At 43.5% G+C, this 13812-nt stretch overlaps 1 protein-coding gene across 4 annotated transcripts in view; it reads left to right on the forward strand.

Moving 5' to 3' along the window:
- Positions 1–13812, forward strand: part of PDE4D (phosphodiesterase 4D) — a 375269-nt gene that overhangs the window by 255166 nt on the left and 106291 nt on the right. For 3 of the 4 annotated variants that reach the window (XM_049795354.1, XM_049795357.1, XM_049795356.1), the window contains exon 3: positions 5250–5286. The exons of the other annotated variant lie outside the window; for it this stretch is intronic. In XM_049795354.1, the coding sequence (XP_049651311.1) occupies positions 5250–5286 (37 nt within the window). The remainder of the gene's footprint in view (positions 1–5249; positions 5287–13812) is intronic. 4 annotated transcript variants of the gene reach the window in all.

Consider the following 13812-nt stretch of genomic DNA (forward strand, 5'->3'; position numbering starts at 1 on the left):
CTGCTTAAATCTGAATCTCAGCAACATGCATCTTTTCAGCATACCTATTTCATGTTTCTTTTGTGTTTATTTGGCTTCACCTATAAAATGTTATTGGGGCAGAAAAAAAAATCCTAGCAATTATGGTAAACGATCACCTTACTCTCTGTTCTCCAATTGTGGTTTTGCACGTAGTATATTTGTGTGCCAGCGTATGTGCAAGCAAAACACAAATGTCTCATCTAAGCTGTATTTATTGCATGTTTTTGGACAGTAAGTCTGAATCAGCCTTGTATACAGAAATGAGTGGGTGTCATGTTTAATGCAAATTTAGATGTTTACACTGAAAAAGGAGGCTGCAATAGATTTTCTGATTCAAATAGAAGACTACTTTCATGTTCATCTTCTTTCCTATTTTGTACTTTGTGTGTAGACAGTATGGATTTTCCCTTGCTTTTGTATTTGCTATGTTTCTATATTAAAAAATTATAATAAAAAACGCCCAAATACAGCTCTGTAAAAGTGGAGTCAATTCTTGTGACAATGCGACAAAAGCCTTAGTTCTTGCTGTGGAGCACAGTTCAGCGATTCTAGACAGCCACTGTCCCTTAGTGCTTTTCAAAGTCTGTTGGCAGCTTTATTCTTTCAAATGGGCTATGTCCTAAGTTTGTAGCCAGAGAATTCAACACAGAGCACACGAGTTAGATTTAAAGCCTGACTGACAACCTCAGCCAGTACTTATCCTGGGGAGATAAGTGAGTTTTTCATTCAAATGGAGGAGTGTGGCAAACCAGTATCATCACGATTTAAAGTGGTACAAAGCATCAAGATTCTTTCCACTAGTCTTATAATTTAGGCTATAAAAATTGTATCAAGATTAACCAGGAATTTTATTTTGACTATATCTTGTCCATGAAAAGGTATGTGTCAAATTGATGTATATGTTTTGTACATTCCCCCCCCCTCCATGTAGACAGAGCTCTTATTTATCCTGTTTATGTCTCCCATCTGCAACATGTGTCCTCAAGATCACTCACTTGGTGTTCTTCACATATGTTTAGGGAAGCTTAATCTGAGTTTACTACGGCCTTTACGAAGACAAACCTTATTCAGGACTTTCACTGCGAAGCTCCACACTGACAAGTGCAGACTCACATTTTTAGTGGTCTCTTAAGGTCTGGGACTCACTTCTTCTTAATAGGTATCTTGACTTTTTTCTGACCACATTAAAAAAACACCCTTTCTTTTTTAACTGTATCCTATCAGGTCTGCAGAGTATCTGTCTAGCTACTCCTCTTATTAGATGATTATATTAAATTATCCCAACTTAATTAAGAAGTAAAAGTAACACAGTCACCCGTCTATCCTTGTGTTAATCTTCCTGCCTGCTCTTCTGTCTGTCCGTGCATGCATCTCTAAGTTCCTTTTTAGTGGGGTCAAAGTTAATTACTGTCTTGTAATTGGGATAGAAGAGACAAATTAATGCCAGTCTTGAGGAATGGAAGCAGAATTTTTGTACATTTGATTTGGCAGCAGTCAGCTGAACATGTTCATCTAACTTCTGACTTAGCACACCACTTTTATCTCTTTTCCAGGGTGGGGACTATCGTAGGTTATATGGGGTGAGTTCAAGTATGTCCCATAGGAAAGGTTAGGAAGCAAAACCCAGAAAATTTGCAGAAGGCTAGGTTTCATCACTTTAATATGGTAAATAATTTGCAATGCGTTATATAATCTTTGGTCTGCTAATGGAAATTTGGCCTGTGTTTTGTGTAACAGCAATTCATCTCATGTGGACTGTTGTGTGCTTTAGCAGCATTTTTTGGTGGTGATAAAATTTTATAATTTTAAATTTCGGGCTATGTGAAAATTAGTCTGCTCTCAAATCTGTCTTTCTTTCAAAAAATGAAGATATGAATAAGTATGCCAACCATTCTAGTTAACAGAGTCTAACACTGATGTGAACAATTTCTTCTAACCTTAAAGATTAACAGCTCTGTCTATATTTCAAGCTTGTGATATACTGCACAGGGTTTACACTCCCTCTTGCTGCTTCTATATATAGATGTGTGGCCCTATCCTGTCCAGAATCCAGACAGAATCATCTATAAGCTTCCTTATCATCTGGAAAGAAAACAGCAGGACACTCATACATTGTAGTGTTTACTATACCACAGTACACTGTGGATCAATGGCACTTTGATTGAATCATATGTTCGTGCTCTTCGGTACAAAAAATAGCACACTTCAGACGTGTCTGCTCCCTTTTTGAGAACTCTCACCTTTTCCAGATTTCCTGACCAAAGTGGATTAAAGATTACTCACCACACTATGCAATTGCTTTTCTGTTCAAGTGCGTCTGCTGTGTGCTGAACTGCTTTGCAAAAGCTGTGGATATGTGTACTTTAAGTATCACACTTTCACCAAAATAATGATAATTTCTGGTATTGTTGCTCTTGACACAAGGGGCATTTGAAAAGTGGAAATTAAATCCTGGGTTGATTTCAGTGCATTAAATTAGTATTTAATAATGCCCCCTCTAAATATAACAAGCTACAGTATTTTATCAGTATTCTCCAATGAAATGCAGTCCAGCAAGAGCTCAAGTAGAATGAAGTTGTAAAATTAGAGGAGTGGGGCCATGCTATTTTATATAAAGGAAAAAAAACCTCCAGGGCAGAAAGCCTAGAAATATGTATTTGTTGCATCTTAGAAGTGCCACAGTATTCAAAGGGTGGCAAACAGGGGCACTGAATGGGAAGAAGAGTAAGAAAGTACCACCTCCAGTAAGGAAGTCCACGAGAAATTTTCAGAAGAAGGACCATCCTGTTTTCATAGTTTTGCCAATGTGCACTTTGACAGTTAATAACTATGTTGTAGCGGTTGCCTGGGAATTTGAAGCACTGATGAATATTTTGTGCATTTGTGTCCTATGTTGGGCACTCAGAGTGTTTGCCACTGACAGGTGCTTGTGACGCTAAAAAGAACTAGCTCTACTCTTATCATCTGGCTTATTCAGAGGTAGAAACAATTTAATATTTTTGTTCTTGGTCCAGTGCTGCTGCTACTTGTAAAACTTTTCATCTCCAGGATTCTGCCCCTTCATCATTTCCAAATATGGGAATTAGACTAGATGAATAAAAAATGGTTTGCATATTGATTTTAGATACAGTTTCTATGCAGAATTTGATTGCTCAGAAAACACACTCATTTCTAAGAATTTGCTCAACCCTTTGTTTGCTTTTTGCCTAAACAACCTGAGTAACAGATAAAGTGGGTAGGCATGATAAAGACTGGCAAATAATTTACTTGACGCTTTAGGCTCTTCCATCTTTGCAGAAGTCATTCATATGACTAACACAGGATTCCTTGCTCTGCACAGCTGTGCCTCTTTTAAGTGTCAACACAGAAGAGAAAATGGCAGTAGCTATACATAAATAGTGAAAATATTCTTTATAAAGGGGAAGAAATGAACAGATTTTACTGAGGAACAGGTAAGCCAGCTGTCAGACAGCAGATAATACCATTTCACAGAATTTGAAGACAAAGAGCATAATTTTTTTGGAAGTGAGGTAGCGTATATATTCACATTATGGCAGTTTAAGTGGAGAACAGGAGAGAAAAGGAAAACATAGATGTGGCTTATCTTCTGCTGAAGCCTTTGTGTAGCTGTGTAACTCATTAGGCAAACCTGATCAGAAATAATAGTCTAGGGCATTTCCTGATGTTTTCATGACCCAATGAAAATGTGAAGAGGTACTAAACCCATCAGGTCATTAACTCCCCTGTTAATGCCCTGAGCTGATTCCTGATGTCTATAATAACTGATTGGATTTGGCTTCATTGGGCAATTAAAGCCTCTGAGTTCCTCCCATCATGCTATGTTTCTTCTGGTTTAGTGTGAGGATCAGGCTTACAGGCTTTCTCAGCCAGTCTGGGACTGTAGTTTCACTTGAAGCAACACCTTGTTCCAACCACTTCTGCAAAGACCTTGTTAAACATGCAGACTTCTTCCACAAGTTCTGTAAAAATCCATTTCTCTGTTTCAACTAACAGGAATAAAACAGATGGTAGTAAAAACAGCTACACAAATATTAAGCATTATGATAATTTTGAATATTGGGGAGTTTTGTTTCTCTGGTTGTATTTACTGCTTTTTTATTAAGTTTTTACAATACCTGCAAAAACATTACTGGCCTGTGGACAGTATATAAATTGTAAGAACAATGTTGAAGCAACTCAAACGCAAATCATATTTCTCTATTTATCAGAAAGCCTTTTTCTGATTAGATTTTCAGGGATTTGAAATCCATTGTTAAATACTCATAGTTTATGCTTAAACATAAATAACATTAAAGTAGCACCAAAGCAATGGTAATTTCTGCTGAAAGCTGCAACTTGTGAATCATCACAACAAATTCACTGCAAGAAAATACAGGAGAATTAAAAATGGAGTCATATTGGATTTTTGTATTTGGAAAATTTCTTTCCATCTTGATTGCTGCCATATACTAGATATGATAACTGAAAACTCCCAAGTTTGCCCTCTGCCTGTTGCCCTCTGGAGAGGACTGACTCGATATCCTCAGTGCTACAGATGCCACTCTTAAGCTCAACAGCCTTTCAGCCTACTTGTATGTACAAGACTATATTTTTTGGAAACTGCTTCGAGTGGCAGCACTTGGCAGTGCTGAAGCAAAGGAACCCCTCATTCCCTTCCTGCGTCTTCCCTTACAGTGTGTCATCCCACCACCTTGCCCATACATCACCCCATGGTGTGGGTGAGGTTGCCACAGCAACACCACACTCTCAGTAACACCCCCTATAGCTACAGAAGTGTGAGTCAGTTTAAAAGTTTTATAGGTTTTTATTTGTCTGCAATGCGCTATGCAGCCACCTGCAGTTACTTGCCCATCCAGTGCTCACAGACTTGCTGGTAACCCTTAGTGGGGTGGCTTTCGGTATTTTCAGCTCCATCCTTTGGGATGAAATCTCTGCAGATCTGTCCTGGGTGGTCAGTCACCTGCCCAATCCACAGTGCAGAAACCAGCTGGTTCATCAGCCATCCCATAGACATGCCAAGCAGTTGGGCAATAATTAAGTTCAAATTTACTTTTCAAAGAATGTGTAAAGCAGCAGTAGTGAGTAACTGCAGAAGAATAAAATTGGAGTAACCTACAGTGCATTGTAAAACCTGATTTTCTTTCTGTTAAAGCAGCGAGATAAGTTTTCAACAATACCTAACTTACAACTCTGCTCATGTTTTTCAGACATGGAGATGACTTGATTGTGACACCATTTGCTCAGGTAGGCACAATTTTGCCATATTTCTCACGCAATCTTACAATTTAAAGGCCAAATGGCCAAACCAGTTGTTTTCAGTTGTTAATATTATACAAGATGTGTTTGCTTGAAACAGGAAAAAGCCATCTAAACAAGAAAGTCATAAACCTCCCATATCCTGTTATACCTCTTTTTTAATGCTTTTTGATTATCTGAAAAGTTGAAGTACAATAAAACGATAAACACCTTTGATCTCTTTTCAAATACTGTAGCAAACAGTCATGATGAAGACAAACCTGTGCTCTCTGTTGTTCTCCTGCTTTTTGTAGTTACAATTTCTCCTTTTGAACAATTTTTATGCATTCAGTACAAGGCAATTTTTAGATGTGAGATAAGTTTTACCCGGAATACTTATACTCCTTTACAAAACCATCTCTATTTTATTTTTCCATTCATATTCTGTTTTATAAAACATCAGCACAAAACTCTATATAATTTAGATTGAAACTCCACAATTTTTAGCAATAGAGCTGTCTTATCATGTATGAAAAGTTAACACTGATGTTCCTTGAACTCATGATGATAGGTTTTACCCTGTAATAGATAGGAATGAAAGTTAATTCAGTGTAAGTACGGCAGGGAAATAAATCTGGAAGTCATACGTGATTGAAGGTGAATGGAAAAAGAAACGTTGAGTCACACAGCAGTCTCAAATAAGAATAAGGTGTCCAGCTTCAGTCTGAATATGCAGGTTGCTTTGGCCTAATGATAAGCTGTTAAAACAATGAATAATTCATTTAATAGGTTATCATATATTTCATTATATTGTAAACAGATACAGTGTTTATAAGGCACTGGCTGATCAAGTCCTTAATATGAACAATACCTTCATCTTTTATTAGCAGAGAAAATATTAAGCCAGGGCCTTTTCTAAGAATGCTTTAAGGTCTCTCAAATGGTAAATATACTTCAACAATAATGGAAGAGAAGAAATTACAGGAAAAACAAGGGAGAAAAATGTAAAAACACCTCTGGTTTTAGTTCCTCAGGAAACATATGTCGTGGTTTCAGCCCGGCCGGTAACAAAGGACCACGCAGCCGCTCGCTCACTCCTCCGCCCCCCTCCGGTGGGATGGGGAGGAGACGGAGGAGAGAAAAAAGAAAAAAAAAACAACTGGAACCTCGAGGGTTGAGATAAAGGCAGTTTACTGGGACAACACACACACACACACACACACACACACACACACACACAAAAAAAGGTTACAACAGCAATGGCACTAATGAAAGAGTATACAAAACGAGTGATGCACAGTGGCACTGCTCACCACCCGGGACCCGACGCTCCGCCACTTCCCCCACCGAAAAACAGAGAGCACCCCCCGGCCCGCTCCCCAGTTATATACTGGGCAGGATGTCACACGGTATGGAATAGCTCCTTGGCTAGTTCAGGTCAGCTGCCCCGGCTATGCCCCCACCTCCCAGGTTCCTGTAAAAATTAACTCTATCCCAGCTGAACCCAGGACATTATCCACCCCTTATTCTATACCATCTACATCATGCCCAGATCTTACATTTTTTTTCCAATCAACCACTACAACTTTCCTTGTCTTATATATAAGTATATGGACTCCACCCCCTGACCTCGCACACACACACACGGTGTTCCTTTAGCCTATGGGCTATCCCTCTAATGTGTCCATCGATTTTGGGGCTCTATCTGTTGTAACAGTTCTTCAGGATAAGAGAGAGATGGTGTGAGATGTTGGGTTGTTGTACGCTGCCTCTGGAACTTGTGGCTAGTACATTTGGTGTAACTCATGCCCCTGGTCTGCAGGTCAAAGATGTTGATCTTGAGGAAATCACTGGGTGCCAGTTCAAGTTCTATCGCTGTTGTACTTGGCTCAGTTTCAAAAGTCCATCCTGTAGTCATTTGGATAATTCTCACAATAATACCCTTGATATGGCATATAGACACTATAGATACAATGACATGCATTGGCAGGTTATTTAGCAGTTAAATATCATACAGCCCAATTCACTGGCTATTCTCTCCCCAAATCACATCTCCCTGAGACACACATCGAATTTCCCTGTACTTCTGCATCATCCCCCAGGTGTACCCAGGTCCTTGAGCAAAAACAACCCCTTGAATGGGTTTGCCTCTGCTTGAGGGAGGCCTAACCCAGACTGTCTTTCCTAACATACTCCTCATGCGCACTACAGGGACTTTATCCCTTTCTACAGTATGTGGAACTCTTGGTTGGGCGGGGTCAGCCCGATTGGCGGATCCTCTAGTATTAACTAACCAGGTGGCTTTTGTTAAATGTGTATCCCAGTGTTTGAAAGTTCCACCCCCCATCGCTCTCAATGTAGTTTTCAGCAGTCCATTGTATCGTTCAATTTTTCCGGAGGCCGGTGCGTGATAAGGGATGTGATATACCCACTCAATGCCATGTTCTTTGGCCCAGGTGTCTACGAGGTTGTTTCAGAAGTGAGTCCCGTTGTCCGACTCGATTCTTTCTGGGGTGCCGTGTTGCCATAAAATTTTCTCTTCAAGGCCCAGGATAGTGTTCTGGGCAGTGGCATGGGACACAGGGTATGTTTCCAGCCATCCCGTGGTTGTTTCCACCATCGTAAGCACATGGCACTTGCCTTGGCGTGTTCGTGGGAGTGTGATATAGTCAATCTGCCAGGCCTCCCACTGTTTATATTTCAGCCATCGCCCTCCATGCGACAGGGGTTTTTGCCGCTTGGCTTGCTTAATTGCAGCACATGTTTCACATTCATGGATGACCTGTGCGATAGTGTCCATGGTCAAGTCCACCCCTCCATCTCAAGCCCATCTATATGTAGCATCTCTTCCCTGATGGCCTGAGGTATCGTGGGCCCACTGAGCCATAAATAGCTCACCCCTATGTTGCCAGTCCAGGTCCACCTGAGACACTTCAGTCTTGGCGGCTTGATCTGCCTGCTGGTTGTTTTGATGTTCTTCAGTGGCTCGACTCTTGGGTACATGAGCATCTACGTGACGTACTTTTACCACTAGCTTCTCTATCCCAACAGCGATATCTTGCCACAATGCGGCAGCCCAGATGGGTTTACCTCTGCGCTGCCAGTTGCCCTTCTTCCATTGCTGTAGCCACCCCCATAGGGCATTTGCCCCCATCCATGAGTCAGTATAGAGATAGAGCACTGGCCACTTTTCTCTTTCAGCAGTGTCTAACACTAGCTGGATGGCTTTCACCTCTGCAAACTGACTCGATTCACCTTCTCCTTCAGCAGTTTCTGCAACTAGTCATGTAGGACTCCATACAGCAGCCTTCCACCTCCGATGTTTTCCCACAATGCGACAGGACCCATCAGTGAACAGGGCATATTGCCTCTCATTTTCTGGCAGTTTATTATACAGCGGGGCCTCTTCAGCCCGTGTCACCTCCTCCTCTGGCGACATTCCAAAATCTTTGCCTTCTGGGCAGTCCAGATCACTTCTAACATTCCTGGGTGACTGGGGTTTCCTATGCGAGCCCCCTGTGTGATCAGTGCGATCCACTGACTCCACATGGCGTCAGTCGCGCAATGTGTAGAGGAAACTTTCCCTTTGAACATCCAGCCCAGCACTGGCAGTCGGGGTGCTAAGAAGAGCTGTGTTTCAGTACCAACCACTTCTGAGGCAGATCGAACTCCTCCATATGCTGCCAAGATCTCTTTTTCAGTTGGAGTATAGCGAGCCTCGGATCCTCGATATCCCCGACTCCAAAACCCCAGAGGTCGGCCACGGGTCTCCCCAGGTGCTTTCTGCCAAAGGCTCCAGGTAGGGCCATTCTCCCCAGCTGCAGTGTAGAGCATATTTTTAATATCTTGTCCTGTCCGGACTGGCCCAAGAGCTACTGCGTGAACAATCTCACGCTTAATCTGTTCAAAGGCTTGTCGTTGCTCAGGCCCCCATTTAAAATCGTTCTTCTTCCGAGTAACTTGGTAGAGAGGGCTTACAATTTGACTGTAATTTGGAATATGCATTCTCCAAAAACCCACAACACCTAAGAAAGCCTGTGTTTCCTTTTTATTAGTCGGTGAGGACATAGCTGCTATTTTGTTGATGACGTCCACAGGGATCTGACGACGCCCATCTTGCCATTTTACTCCTAAGAACTGGATCTCCTGCGCAGGTCCCTTGACCTTACTTTCTTTTATGGCAAAACCAGCCTTCAAAAGGATTTGGATTATTTTCTTCCCTTTCTCAAAAACTTCTTCTGCCGTGTTGCCCCATACGATGATGTCATCAATATATTGCAGGTGCTCTGGAGCTTCACCTTTTTCTAGTGCAGCCCGGATCAGTCCATGACAAATGGTGGGGCTGTGTTTCCACCCCTGGGGCAGTCGATTCCAGGTGTACTGGACGCCCCTCCAAGTGAAAGCAAACTGAGGCCTGCACTCTGTTGCCAAAGGAATGGAGAAAAATGCATTAGCAATGTCAATTGTGGCATACCACTTAGCTGCCTTTGATTCCAGTTCATATTGAAGCTCTAACATATCTGGCACAGCAGCGCTCAGCGGTGGCGTGACTTCATTCAGCCCACGATAATCTACTGTTAGTCGCCATTCCCCATTGGATTTCTGCACGGGCCATATGGGACTATTAAAGGGTGAGTGAGTCTTGCTGATCACTCCTTGGATCTCCAGCTGGCAAATCAGCTTATGGATGGGGATCAGGGAGTCTCGGTTGGTGCGATATTGTCGCCGGTGCACCGTCGTGGTAGCAATTGGCACCTGTTGTTCTTCAACCTTCAGCAACCCCACAACCGAAGGGTCTTGGGAGAGACCCGGCAGGGTAGACAACTGTTCAATCTCCTCCGTCTCCAATGCAGCTATACCAAAGGCCCAACGGTACCCTTTTGGGACCTTGAAATACCCCCTCCTGAGATAATCTATACCAAGGATGCACGGGGCCTTTGGGCCAGTTGCAATGGGCTGTTTATGCCACTCATTCCCGGTTAGACTCATTTCAGCTTCCAATATGGTTAGCTCTTGGGATCCCCCTGTCACACCAGAGATACAGATGGGTTCTGCCCCTTTATAACTAGATGGCATTAGGGTACCTTGTGCACCAGTGTCCACTAGAGCCTTATATTCCTGTGGGTCTGATGTGCCAGGCCATCGAATCCACACTGTCCAGTAGACTCGGTTGTCCCTCTCCTCCATCTGGCTGGAGGCAGGGCCCCTCTAATCCTGGTTAGAATGTCCATTACTCACTTTTTGCACACGTGAATCAGAAGTCCCTTCAAGAGGATCAGAAATGAGATCGGCCCATCTACTGCGTCTGGGGGACTGCTCACGGGAAACTGGAGCAGCAGTTTTCCAAGAAGAATTCTCTTTTCTGGTTGCTTTTTCTCGCAACTCCTGTACCCGTGCATCCAAGACTGAAGTGGGTTTTCCATCCCACTTCCTCATGTCCTCTCCATGGTCATGCAGGTAAAACCACAGGTTAGCCCGTCGAGTGTACTTTCTCTCTCCTCTCTCTTGGGCAGAGGAACACTTACTCCCAATAACTGCGATGCGGGCCTGTACAGGTGAGGAGGAGGACAGATCCACTTTGAATTGCTGGAACTCTCGGGACAACTCCTCTACAGCTGAGACACAGGCCCGTAGGGAGGAAGAGAGACTCCCTTCATATTGCTGGAGTTGGACAGCCAATTCATCCACCGTTTGTCCATAGCCTTCTCTCCAGGACATTACTGCCAATGAGTTGGCATAGGTTGGTGGTGCACTTCGTAGAAACTTCCGCCACATGGGTTGTGTGCATTGGACTTCATCTGGATCTGTGGGTGACTGCGCATTTTCTGGATCATTATAAATCACCTCCAGCACGGCTAATTCTCTCAGGTACTGGATACCTCTCTCCATGGTGGTCCACTTGCCTTGGTGACATGTAACTTCATCCCTGAAGGGGTATCTTTCCTTTACACCTAACAGAAGTCGCCTCCAGAGGCTGAGGACTTGTGTTTTTCTCCCAATCGCCTTGTCGATGCCCCCTTCCCTAGACAGAGATCCCAACTGCTTGGCTTCCTTACCCTCTAATTCCACACTACTAGCCCCGCTATCCCAGCATCGGAGCAGCCAGGTAACAATGTGCTCACCTGGGTGGCGGCTAAAATCTTTTCGCATGTCACGCAACTCACTCATGGATAGAGATCGGGTAATTATTTCAGGTTCTGCCTCTACCTCCTGTTCTCGCGATGACCCTGGTTCATCTTCATCTCTCACTAAGCGAACTGATTTCTTTGTGTGTTTCTTTTTCTGTACAGGGGCGACTGATACTGGCACAGGCTGGTTCTCTGGTTTACCTGCAGTGTCTGTCACCGGGGTAGGGGTAGTCATGGTACCTGTTGTCGTGGTAGGGACAGCCACGGTGCTTGTTGTCGGGGTAGGGGCAGCCACAGTGTCTGTTGTCAGGGTTTGGGTAGCCACGGTGCATGTTGTCCTGTTTTCCATCTTTTCCCCCTTTTCCCCCCGAGGGTGCTGCATAATATCAAGCAGTGTTTGGTAGATACTGGCCAGGGCCCAGCACAGTGAGGCGAGTTGTATGTCTTTGGAATAGCCACAGCATTTGTCTTTCAAATATTCTGTCACTTCATAAGGGTTCTGCAGTTGTTCGGGAGTGAACTTCCAAGTCACTGGCGGTGAGAAGTTCTCTAGATACTTGCCCTTATGCTCCCACATGCCGTGCCACCCATGAGTATCCAGCTTTGGGGGAGATCTCTTGAGTGGTAAAGAGCCTTTTTGTAGCCCTAAAGAAGACCTGAAACATATTCAGGAGGCATAGCACTAACAGCACACTGGCTTGCGCATCCCAAGGATATTCAAAATTCTCAAAAGCTGTTGTAATTAGTCGGAAGGAGAAAAGGGAGGTGAACGGACGGGGGGAGGTATCCCCCCCTAATTTCCCCATGGATTGGGTGTAATTACCAATAAAATCCGACAGAAGGCGCCCAAAGTATGGAAATGATATCACTGCCTCATACAGATACCAGCTTAACCTCATGACCAGTGATGTAATCATTTCATAAGTCGACATTGCCCAGTACAGCAAAATGATAATCCCAATCACTCTCCCAGAGATGAGATACGCAACTACAGGCAATACATAGAGCATATAAGAGCTTACAAAACGCCACCATGTAAACAAATGAAACAACATTGTGACTAACATCTATATATCTAAGAAATGCGTTTGGCAAATTTGTTTCAACACGCTCTGGCCAGATCTGTCGTTATCTCAACCCTTCTGCCCCACGTTGGGCGCCAAAAAGGACTGTCGTGGTTTCAGCCCGGCCGGTAACAAAGGACCACGCAGCCGCTCGCTCACTCCTCCGCCCCCCTCCGGTGGGATGGGGAGGAGACGGAGGAGAGAAAAAAAGAAAAAGAAACTGGAACCTCGAGGGTTGAGATAAAGGCAGTTTACTGGGACAAACACAAAGAGATTACAACAACAACAACGGCACTAATGAAAAAAAGTATACAAAACGAGTGATGCACAGCGGCACTGCTCACCACCCGGGACCCGACGCTCCGCCACTTCCCCCACCGAAAAACAGAGAGCACCCCCCGGCCCGCTCCCCAGTTATATACTGGGCAGGATGTCACACGGTATGGAATAGCTCCTTGGCTAGTTCAGGTCAGCTGCCCCGGCTATGCCCCCACCTCCCAGGTTCCTGTAAAAATTAACTCTATCCCAGCTGAACCCAGGACAACATAAAACCCCTAACTCTTGGGCACAGAAAAAATACAAATTGTATGCTAGTCAAGCAATCCAATAATATTTACTATATTGAATTCATGTTCATTGTCATCTGAATTTTTATTACAAATTTTGCTACATAGATAGGACAAGTTATATTATGCCTAGAAAAACGGCAAATATTACACCTCATTTATGGACTTTTTTCCTGGGACAAAACACCCTATTTGTTTTAAGGGCAATTTCGTATTCTTGTTGGCATTGAGGGACGTGCTTCAGCAATTGAAGCAAGAGTAGATGAATGTTATTGATGCTTGCACCAAGGTGCCATAATTGATTATTTGAGAGCTTTTAGTATTTCAGTGCAAAACCCTATTAGCAGTAGTTTAAATCAACCTGTTTTCATTTGCATTGAACAGGAGAAAGAGCACTTACAGGGTGTTATCACATGTCACATTCCCCAGCACAGGGGGAATTGAGATGCAGTTGAGAGAGCGTGCCTAATAGAGGGGAAGTGACATCTGATTGGACTCAGGAAAACGTAGCCCTTATCTGAAAGTTATTTGAATATGCAAATCCCCAGTGGGGCCTGCTCACAGACTGCATCTGCAGCTAAGCCCAGGGCCCATTCCTCTGAGTTATGTTAGCCATATCAGGACCTCACTCAGGACTTCAGAAATTGTGTCCCATGTGCCAGTACAATGCCTACGCATCATACGAACTACCCTTTCAATATCTTCCTGGAGCAGTATTTCATCATGTAGATGCATTTTTGTGTTGCAAACAGCAAAAGCACTGTTTTAATCCATTCG

Source organism: Accipiter gentilis, chromosome Z (genome assembly GCF_929443795.1).
Source record: "Accipiter gentilis chromosome Z, bAccGen1.1, whole genome shotgun sequence".
Taxonomy (NCBI): domain Eukaryota; kingdom Metazoa; phylum Chordata; class Aves; order Accipitriformes; family Accipitridae; genus Astur; species Astur gentilis.